The 20,959-nt window shown below is 36.2% G+C and overlaps 1 protein-coding gene across 2 annotated transcripts in view; it reads left to right on the top strand.

Moving 5' to 3' along the window:
- SNX29 (sorting nexin 29) overlaps positions 1-20,959 on the top strand; it is a 97,590-nt gene that overhangs the window by 31,111 nt on the left and 45,520 nt on the right. For both annotated transcript variants that reach the window (XM_058035697.1, XM_058035698.1), the window contains exons 14-18: positions 2,479-2,561; positions 5,435-5,541; positions 9,853-9,969; positions 10,779-10,834; positions 11,773-11,854. In XM_058035697.1, the coding sequence (XP_057891680.1) occupies positions 2,479-2,561; positions 5,435-5,541; positions 9,853-9,969; positions 10,779-10,834; positions 11,773-11,854 (445 nt within the window). The remainder of the gene's footprint in view (positions 1-2,478; positions 2,562-5,434; positions 5,542-9,852; positions 9,970-10,778; positions 10,835-11,772; positions 11,855-20,959) is intronic.

A 20,959-nucleotide genomic window follows, 5' to 3' on the forward strand; every position in this document is an offset into this window, starting at 1 on the left:
TCATTGTCATTTTCCCCTATATCAGCACATAATACCATCTGTCTTTCAGCTTATGAAATGGAAGAAGTGATCAGACAGGGAGGTTTGGTACAATTGAGCTTTTGGAGAAAAGGAAGATTGGTACAATTGAGGTTTTGGAGAAGGATGTGCTTTTAGTGATGCAGTTCTGCCCTGGTTTTGTTGGCTATTTCAGCCTTATTTTTAAATTTTTCTTTTCCTCTCTATCCCTTTCAACTTGTACTTACAGTCCTGTTGCTCATTCTTCAGCACTAAACGGGGAACTGTTTGGAGCACTTTAAAGATACTGAAAATATTGTGTTGAGCTCTGGGCTCACAACAGGTGAACAGTTCTGCTTCAGGTTGGGTGTTGCAGTTTGGATACATTGCAGCACAGCAGGGCCTGCATAAAGAAGTATTTAACATCCTTCAGTCTGCAGATCTGACCTGTAACTCCTGGACAGGAATTTATCTTCCTGTGAAATGCTTGTTAGGAATATATCTGATAAAATACCTCTTGAAGTCATTAAAGACTTTTCAACATGTGCTTACTAAATGTTTTTTAAATATGCTCTGTTTAAAAGAACTATATAAATTCATATACATCAGGATGAGCCCTTTTTGGAATCAGCTAAATAATAATAATGAGTCAGAGATCACAAAGAATAAGTAATAACCTGATAGAGGCATATTAGAAAATTGTGACTGGGCCAGAGTATCCTGCTTTGAATTTCAGTCTTGGATCAAAAACCTTAAATGAATTAAAGTCTTTTTGAACTTCATCTGTACTGTATCAACTTTAAGTCAATTTTAGAAGGCACTGAGTCTATTCTCTTATGTAGAAATGAGGTGATATAGAGTTATTTCATGAGACTCCTTAATATATTGTAACTGTACACAGTTATTTTAATGCAGACATTCTTACAATTCTGGTGAGAAACCTTTTTGTTTAGTTATCATAGAAATTTTTTTTGTGAATCAGTTATTTAAGTTTGTTTTAATACTGTATATAGGATTAAACTGTTTTTTTTATACTTTTTACCCTTACTCTGAATATCAGTGTCTGTCTCTGGTGGAGAAAATTATTTGTTCTTTGGAGTCTCAGAAATGAAAAACATCATCAAATGCAAAAAATCATCAAGGACTCTTAAAATTCGATTGCCAAGCAATCAATAGCTTCTCAATTATTTAGCAACCTCCTAGTAAAATGCTGAATAAAATTGAGGTTACAAAGTTCAGCAAGCTGACTTGAAATCCATAGGAATGGGAATATTGTGCCAGTCAAGGCTCCTTATAGGAGCAGTGTAGCATTGCTCACAGCAGCAGTTTGAGTGTGTATATATATAAAATATGTGTATTTTATGTGTGTGTGTATATCTAGTATGATAAGGATCATCAAACATACTTGTGTGTTTTTTTGAATATTTCTAATTCTTAAATAAATTTCCATGAATAAAATACCTTTTCTTTGGTGTGTCATCTACTTGCAGCTTTCTGTGCTGTGTTCCATGTCCAGGTTTTCTTGTGCCTGGAGCACAATTTTGCCTTGCCAGCCCAAATTCTCTCCTCTCTCTAACACTTGTGGGATCCTTGTGTGTTGTGCTGAAGTTGTGGCACCTACATACTTCTACCTCAGTATTATCTTAAAGAAAAATAAAAGTAGTTTGAATTCACAGTCTAGCAACACATTTTAGTTATGCTTCTTTGGTATATAAACTTTTCTGTTGTACTCACTTAACTGAATGGGCTTAGACAGATAATTGAATTTTCAGACATGTGATTTGTCAGCTTTGTTTAAAATCAATCAGTTGGAGCCCTTTTTATTTCCCCCCAAATATGAACTAAGGTGCTTAATGTTGTTAAGTGGAGCCATGGTAGTACCTGCTTTGAATAAGAGAAATGAGACAGGCACAGGCACTGAAGTGTGACAGCTGAAGGGATTACCTCAATTTCATGTCTTATGCTTTTCATTTAACAATGGTTTGTGGAAACTTTTGCCTTGAATATTGTTGCTGGAGTGCTGCCATTTTCTTACAATGATCAAGCCTGTTTCTAAAGCTGAATTATTATTTGCTTGCAATTAGAGGCAAATTAGTAAAATAATGATTTCATTTTACATTGGCCATTGTGAATTTCCTTGTGTAGCATCCCATCCTTATGTTTTAGTTGACTGTTGATTTAGATAGACTCTGTAGTTTGTTTGCCATCAGTGTAGCATAGTACCGAAAATCAAAATTAAACAATTAATGGAAAAGTTTTGATTATGAGATAATCTGTTTCAATGATGTGTTTATGAGATCCTGGAAAACTAATTTTCCTGCTACTCTGCTATTGATGCATTATTTAATTTTTTCCTTGCATCATGGTGACACAACTTAGGTAAAGCTTATTATAACAGCGAATCTGTTTGTTTCCACTGAAAAGGGCTTTTCATCTATTTTGGGGAGACAATATTTATTTACTGTTTTTCTTTATCAACAGAGAAAATGAGGTGCTAAAAGTGCAGCTTAAGAAGTATGTAGGAGCTGTCCAGATGCTCAGAAGAGAAGGTCAAACAGTGGAAGGTAAGGATAAAATGAAGGGGGGGAAAGAATCCATGCACAGGATTTGTTTTCCTGTGTGCTGCCATTCAGGGAGTAATACCTTCCAATAGTGAAAATAACATATTTGATTTGTTTTCCTTTTGAGAAAAATACAGATGTAGATTTTTGTACTCATTTTTACAGAGCGTTTTCTGGTAGATGAGGTGGTCTTACTTTTTTTTAATAAGAAATTTTCCAGAAAAAGCTGATTTAGCTTAAACAAAAATCTGTGTGATATTGGAATATAAAAATAAAAGTATTATCTCTAGATTATACTGTTGTTTTGGAAATCAGTATTTGCAGACTCTTTGAAATAGACACTGTACTGAGTAGTAATGAGCAGATTTTATAACTGAAAGAGCATGATTGAAGTTATCAGCAGTTTTACCTGTTCGTTTTCTGTGATCTGTGATAGAAGCATCCATGAGGGGCTGAATTGATGTTTTGATTCTGAATCTTCTGGTGGGACCTGGATTTCCACTGGCTGCAGAAGCTGTTCAGACAGCTGGGATGGGTTTTCAGAAATTGGCACCTAATTTTTTAAAATTGTGAATATTTTGGTCATATAAGTGGCTGTATGAATGAGAATACTGCTATTCTTCAGGGTTAGCCACTGTACTTATCTGGAGTTTCAGAGCTTCATTCATCCCTAAAAGGATATTTGTTAGTGAGAACACATGTTTTTACTTCCGACTTTGCTGCAGTGTAGTGATTCATATTAAGAATTATTCATGAAAACCATGGCTGAGGCTTCCTATAATAGCAGAAATTATCCTTCATTAGGTAGTGACAGTTTCCATGATGAGTATAATTATAGGAAAAGAAAAAAAAAATATTCCTAGGCTAGCTATATTCCACCATGTTAAAATTATGCAGATTAGTGAGTGATAAGAATAGAAACTGAGTAGGATGGTCAGATTTTATAGATTAAAAGGGGGGATGGAACAGTACCAACATTTCTAAAAATGAACACGTATGCTTTATGCTGGAAAGATACTTAATCAATCCACAGTAATTATCTATAATATTTATCACTAGTGACCAGAATGTATTTCATACAATATTTGTAATAAGTCTTTCTTGCATTGTAACTTTACATGTTGAATTTTTGTACTAACTTTTTTTTCCTTAGCTGCCATTGAAAATTTAGGTGAAATTTTAGTAGTACTCTTGTCTCTGACTCAAAGTACATAAGCATGTAAATATTCCCTGAGAACTAGCTGCAAAAAACAAGAGAAACAAAAGGAGTTTTTTTTTTTTACCAGATTTATAAATCAATTGCGCCCATGGTTTGTTTATGTAATGAGTAATTTTAATTATAATTAATCTTCTGAATGGTATGAAAAAAGTCTTAAATGTGTTGTAGATTTTAGAACACAGATTTTCTGTGACTCGGTTTTGAAAGAGTCAATAAATTTGGTTTCTGCTGTTATTTTTATTACTATAAATAATGAAGACTCTATATGTTTTCTACAATAATCAGATCAAATGCTATTGAATATGGCTTTTAAATAGTTTCCTAAAATAATAAATGAAACTCAGCTTGATATTTTGCCTTGTGGAGACTTTAAAAGGCCAAAAACCTCACTCAGCAAATGTGATTATAAATAAATTACCCAAAAGTCAGAGCTATCAGCTTTCAAAATGAGTGATCACTGCTGTAGCCTGAGCAGTTGGATATTGGTATTTAAATATTTAATAAATGAGCATCTTCATTTCTCAGTCATCAGCAGGAGTTGGCTCTGTACCATTTTTTAAACCTGCTTAGATAGAATATTTCTATAAAAATGCTGATCTTAGAAGTCTGGCTGAAGAACTTGAAGCAACATTTACAAGAAAAAGATCTTAAAATAGCTTTCAAATTCACTTAATAATAAACTTCTAGTTCTTCCTCAAAGCAAAAATCAGTTCCCAGGCTCAAAAATATTTAGCCAGATAAATTATGGTCTCTTCTATGTACCTAATAGTGGTTGTATATATAGTTCAGATTTTGAAGAATGTTGAAAGCATTTGTTTAACTCCTCTTCTATTAGGCATTACTTTTATGTGTTAACTTGTTTTCTTAGAAATTCATGAGCAATGAGGAAAAGTGGAATTGGATTCTGTGTAACTTGGAGGAGATTTACTTAGAATAGGCCTTAAAGTGATCTTCAAATACTGAAATGATAGCTGGGAACAGGAATAGAATAATCTGTAATTTTCATTCACTACAGATAAAAGAAGTAATGGGCTGCCATGGCAGGTGAAGGAAGTTTGATTAGCTATCAGGAAAACCTTTGTGAGAAGAACACTTACATTTAAATAGGTTATACAGGGAAGCTGATATCTCCCTTCTTGGAAGGTTTTAGGAAGAAATTAGACAATTAACTATCAGGAGTGGAAGAACTCCAGCTGATTCTGCTTGCTGAAAAATCATGAACTACTGGATGAAGTATGGAATGTTCATTCTCAGCCCTGTTTGCTGTAATTTCTCTGATATGTAAGCAGTCTGTACAAGTAATATAAAATGCTGTTTTGGAAGCCCAGTAAAAAAAAAAGGCTTAAAAGAGAAACATAAGTTTTAGAAGGCTTGGGGCAGGAACTGCAGGTACTACATATATTATTAGACAGCTGTATCACACAACAGCCAAATGCTTTTGGTTTACATTCTTCTCTGTTAAAATCTCAGTGTAAATATTTCTTACCAAAAAAGGTCCCTGCAGAATCTGTATTTTAGTACTTGTAATAGTGCTTAATATTATGGTCTGTTCTCATGTTTTTAATAACTGTTTCTTGTGGAGATGTTATATGTAAACAGGTTATCCTGGACTTTTATGGAATTTTACTTTTTAATCTGAGGTATCTCTTTGTTATAGTTCTGCCAAACATTTGGAGCACTGATGGTGAATTTACAATTCCAGAGCAAAAGCAAGCAGAAAACAATGAGGAACTGGCCAGCTCTTATGAAAGGAAATTGATTGAGGTAAAGTTTGTACTGCACAGATTTTATGGAATCCTAATTGTAGAACAAGGTCTGAAGCTTAAATAGGTTTTTTACTTAGTTGATATATTTTTTCCTCAGGAATGTAAAATATAAATCTGATTTTTTTTCTTCAGAAATAAAAAACTTCAGATAGATAATTAAAAGTACTTTTCCTAACAGGGGTACATTTTCATACACTGATATTAAAATGAATATCAGCGTAAAAAAATGAAGATTTTATTAAATAAGCAAGTTGGTTTTAACTGCTGGTGAAGTTGAAATCATCCCAGACAATAGATTTGAGGTATTGTGTAAGTTACAATACATAATTACAGGCATGGCTGTGTTGGCAGTTGAGCTTAATCTACTATCATAGTGGAATCTGTAGCTTTTTCTGTGCTTTCATGCTGGTTTCTGATTGCAAACCATGTTTCATTTTTGTATTGCTTATTGAATACTGCAGTAAGGAAATGGCTGATAGAAGCTACTACTACTGTTGATATGACCATGTTAGAAAAAGTTCCTAAGGCACGATTTACTTTTAAGATTAATATAAAATTCATTAAAGGAAAAAAAAATAGATTAGGATTTCATCCTAAATTTGAATACAAATTATTTTTAAGAAAAAAATTTAATGAAATGTAGTATCTAATACCTATATCTGCTATTAAATATTAAAAGAACATTTTTAAAAGAAGTAAAAGAATTCTCTATGTCTTTTTCTTTCCCAAAATACCCTGAAGTTGGATTCCCACATTAACTGATTAATATGAAGATGACTAAAAATGCAGGTCATGGATCAAAGAGCTTCATACAGTTCTTCTAAAACATGCATACTTGGTTCTCCTTTTCTCATAGGACCATGTGCAACTGTAGGGGGATAGAATATAAGAAAATAAAGATAGTGTAGAAAGTAATCTCACCCCTAAGGAGTTGCAGCTGGGCCAATTATCAAAAATCAGGAGCAGGCCTGACTTTACCAGGCCACAGCTGTAAGCAATGAGAAGCAGAGTGCTATAAAAGAGTGGGGTGGCTGGGTGAGAAGGGAACTGGAGTCAGTGGCTGCTTTGGGAAGGAGAAAGAGTCAGTGCTGTGAGGAGATGCCCATGAGAAACACCAAGAAGGTATGGAACTGTTGTGATAAGGAGACAGCAGTGTGGAACCCCTGGAATAAGATGACAACATGAAAGTAATTCTCTCCCTAATGCTTACCTTTGCTTGAGTTCTTCGGACTCCTTTCCTCTGTTCTGTACCTATCAAGAGAATATCTTAATTAAGAACCCAGGTGAAACCTCCCTGTGCTGTGGAAGCCTCCTCAGTTGTTCCACCTTTGTTCTGCGTGCTCAGGAGCTTGGTGCTGGCACTTCTGAGTTTGTGGCAGTGGTGACACAGCTCTGGGTGTAACCACAGAAAAGCTTTTTTACCAGTGATATTGGGAAGAGGGAGGTTGCATCTCTGTCACTTATTAGTCTCCAACAGGATCCTCACATAGTCCAAACAGGACATAACCCCTGTGACAGCCCTTCTCCAAGGCTCTGAGCATGGCAAGCAGTGTCAGTCTCAGTAAATGCTGGTGGGACTGGACACAACTGACCAAGACTGGGAATTATTGCAAACATGAGTAAGAATTTCATTGAATGTGCACAGTTCCCAGTTTATTTTGAGACGAAAACTTCAGCTTATTTTCTGCTAATTGGTTTTGAAGCATATCCAGAAGCATGTCTTTCCAAGATAGATTGATTGTGTTGTTAGTGAAACATTCCTGGCTTGTTTTTAGTGAACTGCTTGGTCCTTTGCAGTGAAACATGAGGCAATTCCTTCTTTGTCCTTTCTCTGGAGGCTGCTCTGAACTGTGGCCATGCTGGGCAGTGTAACTGCAGTGCTCTCAGGCACTTGGGTATCCTTCGGACAACTCTAAGGAGCTGAGTTAGTGTGGAGCCTCAAGTGTTTACTTTATCCTCACTTCACCTTCCTGAGAAGGGTTTGGGTTCTTTAAACTGTTTTCTCATATAGGAAGGAGCAAATCTAAATGATCCTCTGTCCAAGGAAAACTGAGCTTATTTATTCTTTATTTTTTTGCTTTGAGCATATTGTTATGAAGAAAAACAACTGTGAAGGTGATTGAAGTCCCAGCAGGGAAATTTATTGCTTAAGCTTCAATGTGGATTGAGTAAAGGAAGATGTGACTCTATGAAAATGTAACTGAAAGGATATAATTATAAGGAGACCTCTTTGTTGTTTTAGCAGACTTTGATGCAGGAAAAATTAAAGGAACTTAAATTAATATTGTTATTCATTGCTCCTTTTGATTTGCTGTGATGGTAATGCATTTTTCTTTGACAAGGGAAAGTATTGAAGTCAGTTAATTGCTAATAATGCCAGTTGTACTTTTGATAATATAGAACAAGTGATTTGGTGTTTTATTTGCTGTTAAATTTCCTTTTTATTATTTAACTTTGCTAGGGATACTTACAGATTTTTGCATTATTTGTAGTGTTTAGAGAGAGTTGTTGAATTTACATGTTAATTGAGTCTGCAAGTAGAAAGTTATTTCAAGGACATCCAAATCAGAGAGACAAAATAGTCACACATCAGTCTGGATTTTGTTGTTCTGATAGACCGGCCCTGAAAAACCAAACATGTTTTCAAATATGCAAACTAGTGAGATCCACTTGTAAATTTTTATGTTGCTTTTGATAACCAGCAGTATTGCAGCTTTTCTCTGTGAATTTGCAACTAGTCATTGCTGTATCTCTGTACTTGAAATGCAAGGAAGTTCTGCCTTACAGCCCAGGCTCTGTGGAATTAACAGTGACCTGTTAATATTAACCTGGTATTCTTAAATGTTACACCACCCAATTTAAATTGGAATTAGTGGTTAAGCTAGTATGGAAAATCATTTATGTAGAATTAATAATACTATATTATTGCTTTCTCTAGTATATTGTTCATGTAGTTTAGCTCTTTTTTGCATATATGTTTCAGTGATGAATTACTGGGTTTGAAGGACTCCCTTTAATACAAAAAGAAATTTGAAAAGAATGCTTGAAGTTCACCTCATGAAAATTATTTTTGTTTTTTATTTATAATCAATGATGTCAGATTCTGGCTTGTCAAATTTAGGCTTTTTTTGTTTGCTTTGATTCTGTGAAGGATGCAGGTTTGTGTGGAACAAAGCACAAAATTAAAAGCAGACACTAAATTAAACTATTTTGGGGAACTTCCCTGGGGAAGAGGGAGAAGGCAGAGTAATTGAGAAAAAGGAAATAGTGAAATTCACAGATAGTAACAAGCTGCTTCTAGGAGGGAAACTATGAACTCTTGAGAGATTTGGCAGTAGTTCAAGTCTGTGTGCTATTGTTGAGGTGACTGGATTGAAATTCATGTTGTTCAGCTGTGCTCTCATGCTGTTACCCTGCTGCCTTTGCTGTTCCCCAGCTCTGGGTGGGGGATGAGGAGGAGAAGGAGGCATTCCAAGAGGTGCTGGAGCCGGGAGCAGGTTTTAGCCGTGGAGCCAGGGGCAGGTTTAGCCGTGGAGACATGGAGCCAGGAGCAGGTTTTAGTTGTGGAGCCAGGAGCAGGTTTAACCATGCTGCTGGGGCAGCCCAGGGGAGGGCCCAGCAGTGCCCACATCTGACTGCTGGGACTTTCCATCGCCCTCACTGCCCCAGCCCCTGGCACTCCCACAACATCCTGCATCTCTTCCTGCTCTCTTGACTTAAAATGCAGAGCACAGCCCCAGCCACACTCAGTGTCCAAAGAGGCCACTCTGTTTACCTGTGAGAGCAACCTGTGCCACAGCCTGACTCTGGTATTTAGACTCCTCTGACCCGTCACAGATTTGCCTGGAGCGATTGACTTCTAGGTCCATTCCTATTAAAACTCCAACTAAGGGTGAAGAATACATCACTTATGAATTATTGACCAAGTCTAATGCAGTTTGTGCATTTTGCAGTACTGCCTGTTCAAAATAATGGGATTAGTTTGTACCTGTTGAGTGCTGCATTCATCAAAGAATTAAACTGAGAACAGAAGTCAATGGGTGTTTTATTAGAATCAGTTGTCATATGATTTAGAGTGATAAGAATAAAATTTGACATGAAGTTGCGTTTTGTCCTATTCAATATCAAAACTACATTTCAAAGCATGAATCAAAATTATAGCAATGTCTGTTCTTAATGATCAGTTCAGACTACCACATTAGCAGTACTTGAAGAGTAAAAAGAAATTGATATACATGTAAGAAATTACATAGTGGGATTTTTTTTTCCTCAATTCAGATCACAGTTATCCTTTGGCTTTGCTTTTCAGGTGGCTGAAATGCATGGGGAGCTGATTGAATTCAATGAGAGGCTGCACCGTGCTCTGATGGCCAAGGAAGCTCTGGTGTTCCAGATGAGACAAGAGCTCATTGATCTGAGAGGGCCAGTGAGTATTTGTTTATTGCACTGCAGAATATCCCTCTGGAATAGCTCAGACATGCTCCTCATGGTGAAATACCCATTAGCTTGTAAGAAATAACAGATCTGTGAAGAACTGGCTTTGAACAATTCCTTTCCCCTTAACTATTCCAGATTATGCTTTACATTTTACATTTTCCTTTAAAGGAAAGAAAATACACTTTTATGTTTATTCTAGTTGTAACGTAAGGTAAAAACATACTTCTGTTTTGTTCTAAATTCTCTTGCAGTCTGGTTCTCTAATAGCTGCTACTTCCTTTGATTCTGCAGGTATTAGTCCATCATGGCTTCATTATGAACTTTTGTACTTATATAATGTTTTATAGGAGCACAGCTGAAATAAAGTGTTCTTGTGTCCTTCCCTTGGTAGAATATTGGTTGTAAAAGAAAGTGATCAGTAGGTTTTATGTGCTTCATATTTTCCCATAAATGGCTTATACACACAAAGTACTTTGTTTTAGCATCCTTTGCACATAAAGCCCTAATAATGGTGCTCTTGCCTGCATTTTCTATATCTTTCAAAACTACATGCTTTTACAAACCCCAATTTGTTTCTTTACAAAACTGTAGCAAATTCTAACATAAAGGACTCACAAGGGTGACATGTTCACAATCTTCTTGAAGGATTTTGTTTTTCTTTTATTGGTTGTCAGGAATAGTTTTTATTGGCATTTATAGAATTGAATGTTGAATTGTAATTTCCTTATAATATTATGCTTTCTTAATTGAAAACATAATAGCCACTGTTTGGAAATTATTTCTGTTTTGTAAATAAAGGTCCCTGGAGATTTAAGTCAAACATCTGAAGATCAGAGTTTATCAGATTTTGAAATGTAAGTTTCATAATTCACAAATTTTTCTCTTCATACCAACTCTGGGAAAGGAGAATAAGCAGAGATTCAATAATTTGCTTTTCCTCTATTTCCAATAACTGCATTCTTAGCTGTGGTGTTCCATTGTTAAAAAGCATGGAGAGCTGCACAGTCTATGCCCCAGTGTAGTTAATAATGCTGAACTCAAGGAGTTTAGATTTAGCAAGATTCCCTTGGAGTGCTTTTTAAATGCCCTAGGTGTTGGTATTCTGCCAAAGCACCAAGCAGTTTCTGGTTTTAGTGCTCTGGGTTTGAAGGGTGCTGGTTGCTATTCATCATGTGATGGACTTCCTCATTTACAGAATAGCTCCTAATCAATGCTTCAAAAAACCCCAAAACCCACACTAGGAGCCCACCCCAGATCATTTGAGAGTGTTTTGATTTGGAATTTTGCCTTTAGTAGTCAAAGTAATGAATCTTGCTTTTGTGGATGAGGGGTTGAAAATGTAGCTGATGTGTTTGAATTGTAGAAATTTAGAGATGGATGACAAAGAATGGATGGAAATGGCTTCTGCAGAATTGTGCACTGCTATTCTGTTATTTAATGAACTTCACCTGAGATTTGTGGCTGAAAATGTTGAATTTGTTGAAGTGAATAATTTTTGCTTCATGTGTATAATCAAATGTTGTCAAATGCATGCTGTGAAAAAAAGCCCCAAACCCCAGAAATCCTGCAGAAAGAATTGTTTCAGCTGGGTTAATTTTAGGGAATGTTTTTAGATTCAGAACATAAAAAAAAAAGTTCAGGCCGAACTCCAATTTTTCTGTTTCTTCATTTGAAATTTTAAGTTGCTTTATTGATTACTTTGATCATTATTTAAATCATTGCATGTAGTTGCTTTGCAATTCTTATACATAAATATGATTCCCTGTTTGAAGTTTTTCTCTCTCCTCCTCAGATCCAATCGTGCTCTCATTAATGTTTGGATTCCCTCAGTCTTCCTGCGTGGCAAAGCTGCCAATGCATTCCATGTTTACCAGGTAAGTGAGGCAGCTGAACAGGGATTTTGTCTGGAAGTTTCTGACTGAAGTAGCACATTTTAATAATTTAAATCTCTGTGTATAATTTCATTAGAGATCAGCTAATGAGCAGCAGCAGTAACTTCATATATATTCATCCATAGGATTGTGTTGATTATTCAAATAGCATATTTTGAGGCTTGACTTGTAGTAGTTTAATACTTTAAAAGCATGCTAATAAGATGACTCCATTGGTCAGGGAGTTTAACAATTCAATATTAATCACTAAAGTCTTCTTCAGTATGCATGTACATGTTTTACTTCAGTTTTGGGGATAACAATGACCAGAAACATTGCTTGACAGACAGATGTGGTTTACTGTAGTAGCTCACTTGAAAACATCTTGAATAATGAAACAATTCTACACTGTGTGTTATTGAACATGTTCACATTGTGTTCTGCCTCAGGCAGGTCAGAATTTAGGGGTTTGTGCTCCAGCCTGACTTGTAGCTGAAGCATTGCAATTTTATACTGTTCCTTGATTGCTGGATTCCTGCTTTCAGAGCAGTGACCCCTCTATGGATAGAATGGCAGGGTGAACTTCAAACACACTAATGTGCTGTCCTAGGCTATTTACATTTCTTTGTGTGAATTGTTAGCAGCTGCAAAATTTCTCCACTTTTGTTTCAGCAACACGTACTTAGTTCTGAACAAGATTGCTGAAGCTTGTTAACATTCCTCTCACTCTGAATGATGCTTTTTTTTGTAGAATTTTGAATCATTTATGAAGTGTTGGCAGGTAGTTGAAAAATACAGGAAAACACCCACCCTTTGGCCAGTAAAAGACAATGAAAAATAAGACTTGGGGTAATGGAAAGAAAAGCCACCAGGATGGGAACAGTTAGTAATTTGTTCAAAAGCACTGAATAATCAATCAAATAGAGATGCACAGGTGTGTGAAAACCCAACTTGTTGACAAGTGTAATATTTTTGTCTTTCTGGCTTTCACATATTTCTGCTGTCACTGGCTACAGATTCTCAAACCCAGACACAAGTCTGCCAACACAGAAATTCTTAAAAGCATCGAGATCTCACCCCACCTGTTACACTAATGATGATGCAGCTCCATGTCCACCAGAAGAGCTCTGGTTTCTAGTGCTCCTTTTCTAAGTTGCTCTGTGTTGTTTTTCATCCTGCTTGAGCAGGTGGGGTAGACCAGATGGTCCACTGTGGTCCCTTCCAACCTTACCTATTCTGTGAATTCTGTGAAGAATTTAATGAGTTTTTAATTTTACTTGTAACTCTGTATCAAATTAGGTTACTGAAGGGTTCAGTATTTGTCATGAAGTTTGACTGGATGTAGCTGTACAAGTGGGTGAATGCAAGAGGAGGGTGGATACAATTGCAGAGCATCTCAATTAGTTTGGAAAATTATCAACTTATCAGTTCCACAGTGTCTGTTATCTGTTTTCATGGACTTCAAAAAGCTTCTGAAGAATATAAGAACTAGGAGAAGTAAATATGGGTTTCTGTGCCTCTTTGAAATCAATGCTAGTTTTGCACTTGTGCTTCTTAAACCAGAAAAAGAAATTAATGACCTGTTAATTTGCATATCAAGAAGGCCTGACCTGGACAGGATAAGAATAGACTCCTGCAGGAGTTTTCTTATTGTGATTGCTTTTAAAATTTAATTTTATGTTTTTAAATTTAATGTGGATTTGTAGTGCTGTTTTGAAGGGCATTTCAAAGCATTTCTTCTTGTGTCATGTTAACATCTGTTTTGGAGATTCAAACTCAGTGCATTTTTCATCCTTAAAAAAACCCAGATGTTGCTCTTCAGTAAACATAGCAGGAAAAGTTTCCAGCACCAGCATACTTGTCACATAGTTTCAGCCATCAAATAGTTTCTTTAATTTCTGCTGAGGATTAAGGATTCTGGACAAGCTCAGAAATAAAACTGTGGTCTCTGAAAGCAAGCAGCATTTTATAATTAATCCTATTAGATGTGGAAATTTCAATCAGACCTCTGTATTTGTAGAGTTACACTGCACTCTTGCAGTAATATTTAACTGGCAGAATTAACTGGTTATGAATCTTGAGGATTTCAAAACAAGCTCTGGAAACGTGGCCAAATTTTATGCTCAATTTGAATGGTTGAGTTCAAGGGGACAGTTGTGAGCAGCAGATAATTCAGTGCCCCAGTTTAGCACTATCTGTTACTGTCTTAAAAATTAACAGAGCTGGGGATCTGTATCATTCAACTGTGGATGTTAGAACAATTAGAGGGGGTATAAATTTTAGGGGGAAAGCAATTTAGAATTGCATGTGCAGTTATTGAGTTCAATTAAAAATATCTTTTCACTTGCTTTCTCAGAATACAAAATAGTAACAGAAAAATGCATATTTTTATAATCTCTGTTCACCATGGAGTTGTTATGGGTTATTCTCATTCTGGATTTTTCCTTGTGGAGAATAGCAGATTGTGTGTTTTAAATGAAATGCCAGTAGCAGATCTTCTTGAATAAATAAAGCATAAATCTCCACATGCAGTGCACCAGGAATTCAAAGGTGAAATAGCTGAAAAGTGACTGATAAATAGCTTCTGGCTTGCATACCCCAGATTTTAAAGTAGCTAATCTGACATAATTTTAAAAAGGATTTAAAGAGGTCTAAAAAAACCAAGTAGTTACAAATTATTAGGAAAGGGATAGACAAATAGGAAATGCTATTGTGTTATGTATAATCTCTGGTTTATCTGTGTGCAATTCTACTCCTCTCCAAAGAAATATATCAACTCCAAATAATATGGGTGGAAAAAAAAAGATTTTTCACTGGCAGAGTGTATTAGAAATTCTCAGCCTGCAAGAAAGGCAACTGAGAGGAGAATACAATGACAATCTTTCAAATCATGAAGGATATGGAGATGTTTTTGACTGTTTCAAAATGCAAATTGGAGCATTCATTGAAACTATTGCTTTGCAATTTCAAAGCAAGTACATGGCAGTGGTCTTCTCCACAATGTATAATATGGGGTAATACTGGAAGTTTATGGGGTAATACTAGAAAATAATTGAGATAATTAAACTGAAGAAAAATCAATCCAAACACAAAGGTGTGACTTCTTTCAAAGGAAATCCCTAGATAGTGATATTTTGGAATAATAAATACTGCTATACCTTATGTTTATGTTTAAGTGTTCTGGATAAAATACATTTCATAATTCTCTAAGGAATTTTCTGAACTGTTGAGATCAGTGTGCCTTGCTGTAAGAGCAGGGTGCAAAAAACTTGGAGGTGATTTTAATTAAACATGAATTGCCTTTGGGATGTTGTGCTAATAATGACTAATTTAGTCCTAAAATTGAGATATATTAGGTATGATGACAAAATATCTTTCCTTCCAACTAATCCTTATCTTTTGTGCATGGCAAGCTCATTCTAAATGTTTTCAGAGCACATCCTCTCTATTTGTACTTGCTCAAGTTTGTTTTGCTTCAGGTTTAGTTCTTGACTCCTGTCTTGCCATTCATTAGCCCTGACAGATTACTAGTACAATTAATTTTGCACCTGAGTAGAAAAAAATAATTAGATGACCAATTGATGTCTTTATTACCAAGCAACAAGTCATAAGGATTGTTTGGACTTCAGTGGATGAAATGATCCAGGCTGTGACAGGAGCTCAGACTAGACACTCATAACCATCTCTGCAGCAAGAACATCAGGCAGTTACCCAAGAGCAGCTTCAGAGGTTCATTCTCTTACAAAGTTTCTGATGGCTATTACTGGGTGGCAGACTGATTAGTTATAAACATTACAGCACACAGCCATATATGGAGAAATTAATGTGTTTTGTACCAAGTCACACTTAAGGAAGCCCAGTCTGGGCTTTAAACAGACAATTTAAATATTAGGTAACTTTTTAAAGCCAGGGTCATGGTGGCAAGTCTTCTCTTCCAAACAAACTGTTTTCTCTAGTTAGATAGAAACAATTTAGTTTCTCTAGGTTGCTTTCTGATGACTACTGTATGTGATCTCTGCAGTTTGATGCCCATGTCTTTTGTGTGGCAGACATTGCTCGCCATTTGAAAATAATTTCTTGTCTAATATATTCATGGGCATACAGACAGAATCCAAATCAGAATTAAAAAAAAAAAGCCATTTTCACTTTACCTCTAGATGGTGATAGTTAGATGCAATTTCTTTAGTGTGTAAAGCAAGTTGATTATTGCAGTAATATTATTTTGTCATATTTCTCAACTGTAGAGTATCTTGTTTTCATATACATGTGGGTTCCACTTTCCTGTGAAGTGTACAGCAAATGCCATTAGTCATGCCTTTTGTTGCTATAATTATCAATGCCTGACACTTAAGATAATGAAACTGAGATTTTATGATTCCTAAAGTGATATCAATATTTAAATGGATTCTTGCAAATCCGCCTTGTTTGCGGAGCAGTGAACACTTTACATTATAAACCAAATAAGTTCAAAGATTAATATGGTAATCAGACAAGACTGCTACTATTTGCATATGAATAGGACACCCTAAGACTATAATCAATAAACATTTCTTACAATTTTTTTATTCTTTGACTATCTTCAGTCTTGCTGTTTAGTATTGGCTGACATATTTGCTTATAATTCATTTTATTTTACTCTAAATGAAGTTTTAAAACCTGTTATTTTTCTCTGCACTTCCTCTGTGAAGGAAGAGCAGTGTACTTTCCTATGAAAGGGCTTTTATCACAGCATTATTTAGGTTGGAAAACACCTCTAAGGTCATTGAGTCCAGCACTGCCAAGGCCACCACTAACCCATGTCCCCAGAAGCCACATCCTCATGGCTTTTAAATTCCTGCAGGTGTGGTGGCTCCCCTGCTGGTGGGGCAGCCTGTGCTGGGCAGCATTTCCATGGAGAAGTTTCCCCATCATTCCGTGCAAACCTCCCTGGCACAGCCTTGTCCTGTCCCTGTTCCCTGGGGGCAGAGCCTGCCCCTGCCTCTGCTCCAGGCTCCTGTCAGGGAGTTGTGCAGAGTGGGGAGGTTCCCCTGAGCCTCTTTTGCTCCAGGTGAGCCCCCCCAGCTGCTCCCCACTGGAGTTGTGCTCCAGCCCCTTCCCCAGCTCCGTTCCCTGCTCTGGACACGCTCCAGCCTCAGAGGGAAGGATTTTCACAGAAACACAACATCAAAGAGATGGTGGAGAACAGTGTCCGATACCCAAAAGGGTTTGAGGAGGACAGTGCCCAGAAAATACTTTGAGTGAGAGATGAAACAGGGAAAGCACAGTCCAGGATGTGCCAGCTGGGCCTGTTGACCTTGAATTTAATCACAAGGCAGCACGGCTTGGGTATTTCCTCGAAGGCTGAAAATGGAAGGCAATGGACTGGCAATTAGGAGTTGAAAGGTAAGCAACAAACTAAACCCAAAAAATTCAACCCAAAGTTGCATTTTATTTTTTCTGACACACGATGAATTGGATGACTTCAGCAGCTGCAGAGCTAAGCAGGCAAAAAGGAGAAATAAATAGTCTTCTAATCATATTCCATTTCAGTGCAGCTCAGGGCAAGTAGAGAAGAAAATGAACTGGAATTATTGGGAGAATTTGAAAGAAAGATTATGCTCATGGCATCTCAGAGTGATTTGAGAGTGTGTGAGCCAAAAAGGTTGAAAATCTCACTTTTTCTGCAGTGGGACCCAAGGATGCATCAAAGAAGCATAAGAGGAAGCATAAAGCAGAAAAATTTTTAAATAACTGGGTATGTGGAGGGGGTATGGAAAGATGAGATCAGTCCTTGGAGACTTCTGTAATTATTTCTTTTTCTAAAGGAAACAGAATTACAGCTTACTACATTGATTTGTTTATTGAAGTGCTGGATGTAAAAAATCCTAGGAAAGTAAAAGTAGAATTTCTATTTTCAGATTATTTTGTAACTACTTCAGAAAGAAGCAAGTAATTTATATTCAATAAATATCTAAACTAAATACTAGTGATGTTATGTATTTTAGAATCTGATGGATGAAATAGCCTCCTTTCCCTTGCCTAAGCACCCCCAATATTCTATTTGGAGAAAAAGGCAGCACTAGTGTCATTTTACCTATTTTCTCTTCTGCAGAAACTTCTTTCCCTGCAGTGGTTGTCATGCATTGCAATGACTGTGTGGTTCAAAGTGCATGTTTGTGAAATGACGTTAATTATCTAGGGTAATTATAAGTCATATTTCACTGTCAAAATGAGCTTATTATCTGTTGAGTGATTTTTTTTTTTTTTTGGTGCTGATTTGATTTGTATATAAAAAGACAGAAAATACTGATTCCATGTAGCAAAAGTGGAGGCAGTGTTGCCTTTGTTCTCTAGTGGCCAGTCACTTGAGTGCTGCTGTGGTGAATAAAGCAGGACTGTGACTGCAGGAGCAGTGATCATTACTCTGCATGTCTGTAATTGAGTGCATAAGCCTAAAATGTGTGACATTTTTCTCTTTAGTGGAACAATATTGGCTGTTTTTAAGGTCCGTGCTTTGATATTGATGTGTCATATATTTGACACTATATTGTTCATTTTTATGACCTGAATAACAGAAGGTTGAAGATTTAACATAAATTATATTGAAGTATTTGTAGTCTTTGACCATTTTATCCACTTGCACATACTGAAATAAAAGCTTATTCACTCTAATTCCTGTTATGTCTCTATGGCACACAAAAAGCTGCTCCTATCACAGCTGAAAAGTTTCATTGTTCCATTTGTTTTTCATTATGCAGAAAATTCTTAAATTGGATCATTTTCAAAGGGGGAACTTAACCATAAATGCGGGCCTGCAGCTGTCTCAAAATATAACTTGCATTTGTATTCATTTCTCACATTTCAGAGGTAACTTTGGAGAATTGAGCTTGAATTTGTATTCTTAACAGAATCCCATTGTCCAGAAGTGAAGTAAAATGAAACTGGTTCTTACTTTTTTCATGAATACTTTTTACTTCTTCTATATGCTTTGAGTGCAGAAATACATAATTTTGATAAAACTTAAGTAGATTGAAATACATTACTCCCATTTCATAGTGTGCTTTTCTAACAGGAAAAAAGATAATTTCAATTCCCTGAAAACAATTATTTATTAAATGGTAAACTTTGATCAAAATCTCTCTTCATGCTCCTGAATAATTGAGATGTGTATTAAAGTTGAACCAGAGTTTTAACAATTAAAAACAACTTTATTATCCAAAGTGTAAAACTATGGACTAATGATACTCCAGGATTTGTAGTGTTATTTAAAAGCAATGTAAGGGAAACATTCACCAGTCAAGATTAGCTGAGTTAACATCAAATGCTGATTGGGTTGTCCTTACCAAACCAGTTGCTAATTTTCCTTTTTTCCCCATGCTTGGGCATTGATTTGAAAGTATGTAACCAACAAGAGGATCTTGTGAGGGAAGGGAAGTCGGAAATACATCAATACAGTAGAATTACAGTAATACAGAAGTAATAGTTTTTCTATCATCCTTCCCCCCCCCCCCCCCCCCCTTTTAATGCTTACTTAGCTGGTAAATGTCACAGGAGCTTCCTTAGTGTAGCTTCTTTTTGCAGTCCTTCTGCTCTCCATCATTTTTTTCCATGCTCAAAACTTTGACCTTATCCAGCCTAGGATTGATTCTTTACAGACATTCTCAGTATTCTCTGTGTCCTTTGAAGTGTTCTGCTGCTGAAATGTCCTGAGTTCTCTTGTATCTTGTGCCATTTTTATATGTGGTTTAGTAGAGTTTTCACTGCTCACCTTCCTTTAATATTATTGCATTCTGTTTGGAATGGGACTAGGACTCACAAGGACTTTGACTTCAGCACTTTTGTATTTGTGGAGCTCCCATCAATAGAGTTCTCTGTCTTAGAATTCGTTTTTCATTATCTATTCAGTCCATCCTGCCAGGAAATGGGGCCACATTTGCAGGCAAGATTCAGGAGTAACTTTGTGTAGGGAATATTCTTCCTGATGTTTAATCTGGAATTCTACATCATGGATGTCATTGCAACAGGAGAAGGGTCTGTAATATCTCAGTCAGTATCTCTTGCTGCCAGCTGTACTGGAGAGAGAAAAAAGTGAATCCTCAACATACCAAACAATATTTTACATCAGAAAAGAGAAGCACCCGCTTAGGACTTCTGCAGATCAGAAGGATGAGTGTTGATTACAGCATTTGGTCTGTGTACACTGGAGCAAGTTAGAAGTTTGGCTTTTGTCCTTTATTTTCCTCAGGCTTTTATATGTAAGAGGTGATGAGCTGTGTCAGTTGGTACCAGGCTGTTACCAGGACTTGCTAACAGCATTTTGGACTCAGAACGGCTTAAAGATTCTTAACCTGTTAAGAAACTTCTGGCTCAAACCCCAGTACCATGGGAGCAGCATTTTTCATTTAAGTATGCAATCATTGAACTTGTGCTTTCACATTGATTCTCTGAAGATGTTTGGCATATCAGTAATATTATGTGAGCAGGTAGTAGACTGACAAACACTATTAAATTACACCTGTTATTGCTATTGCTCTCCAATCTCTGACTTCAGACATGTTTGTGATGAGAAAATAACAGACTAATTCATTAAACATACTTATTAACTGAAATTTTTCTTAGAGCTGCCATAGCTCATAGCTACAGAAAGGTTACCAATCAATCTTTGTGCAGGAGACCCAAGCAGAAAGTGCTCTTAACTAACAAACAGAAACTACTTAATATTTATATTCAAGATGGTATTAAAGTGAAATCCTTTGTCTACAGGTAAATATTCTAGCAGTGATTTTGATTTAGTATGTACATTTTCATTACCCTGAAAATTATTTAAGTAGGTTAGGAATTGGATATCAGGAAAACAGGGGAATCAGAAAGGAAATAAAATTATTTAATAAACTTCTAAATTGATCTGAGAATAAACTTGAAAGTAGTAATTTCAACTTTCTAGAGCATGGCCCTAAGATAACTATATGCCTTCAGTGACTAGACTAGGATAAGTTTATCCAAATAATTCTACATTTAGTGTTTACTTAGTTTGATTTCCCAAGTGAATGTGCATTAAGTGTGTAGCAATCCCGTGGCTTGGGAATAGTATTCCCCTCTGAGAATATTATTAGAATACTAAAAGTTTAA

Source organism: Melospiza georgiana, chromosome 16, assembly GCF_028018845.1.
Source record: "Melospiza georgiana isolate bMelGeo1 chromosome 16, bMelGeo1.pri, whole genome shotgun sequence".
NCBI classification, from domain to species: Eukaryota; Metazoa; Chordata; class Aves; order Passeriformes; family Passerellidae; genus Melospiza; species Melospiza georgiana.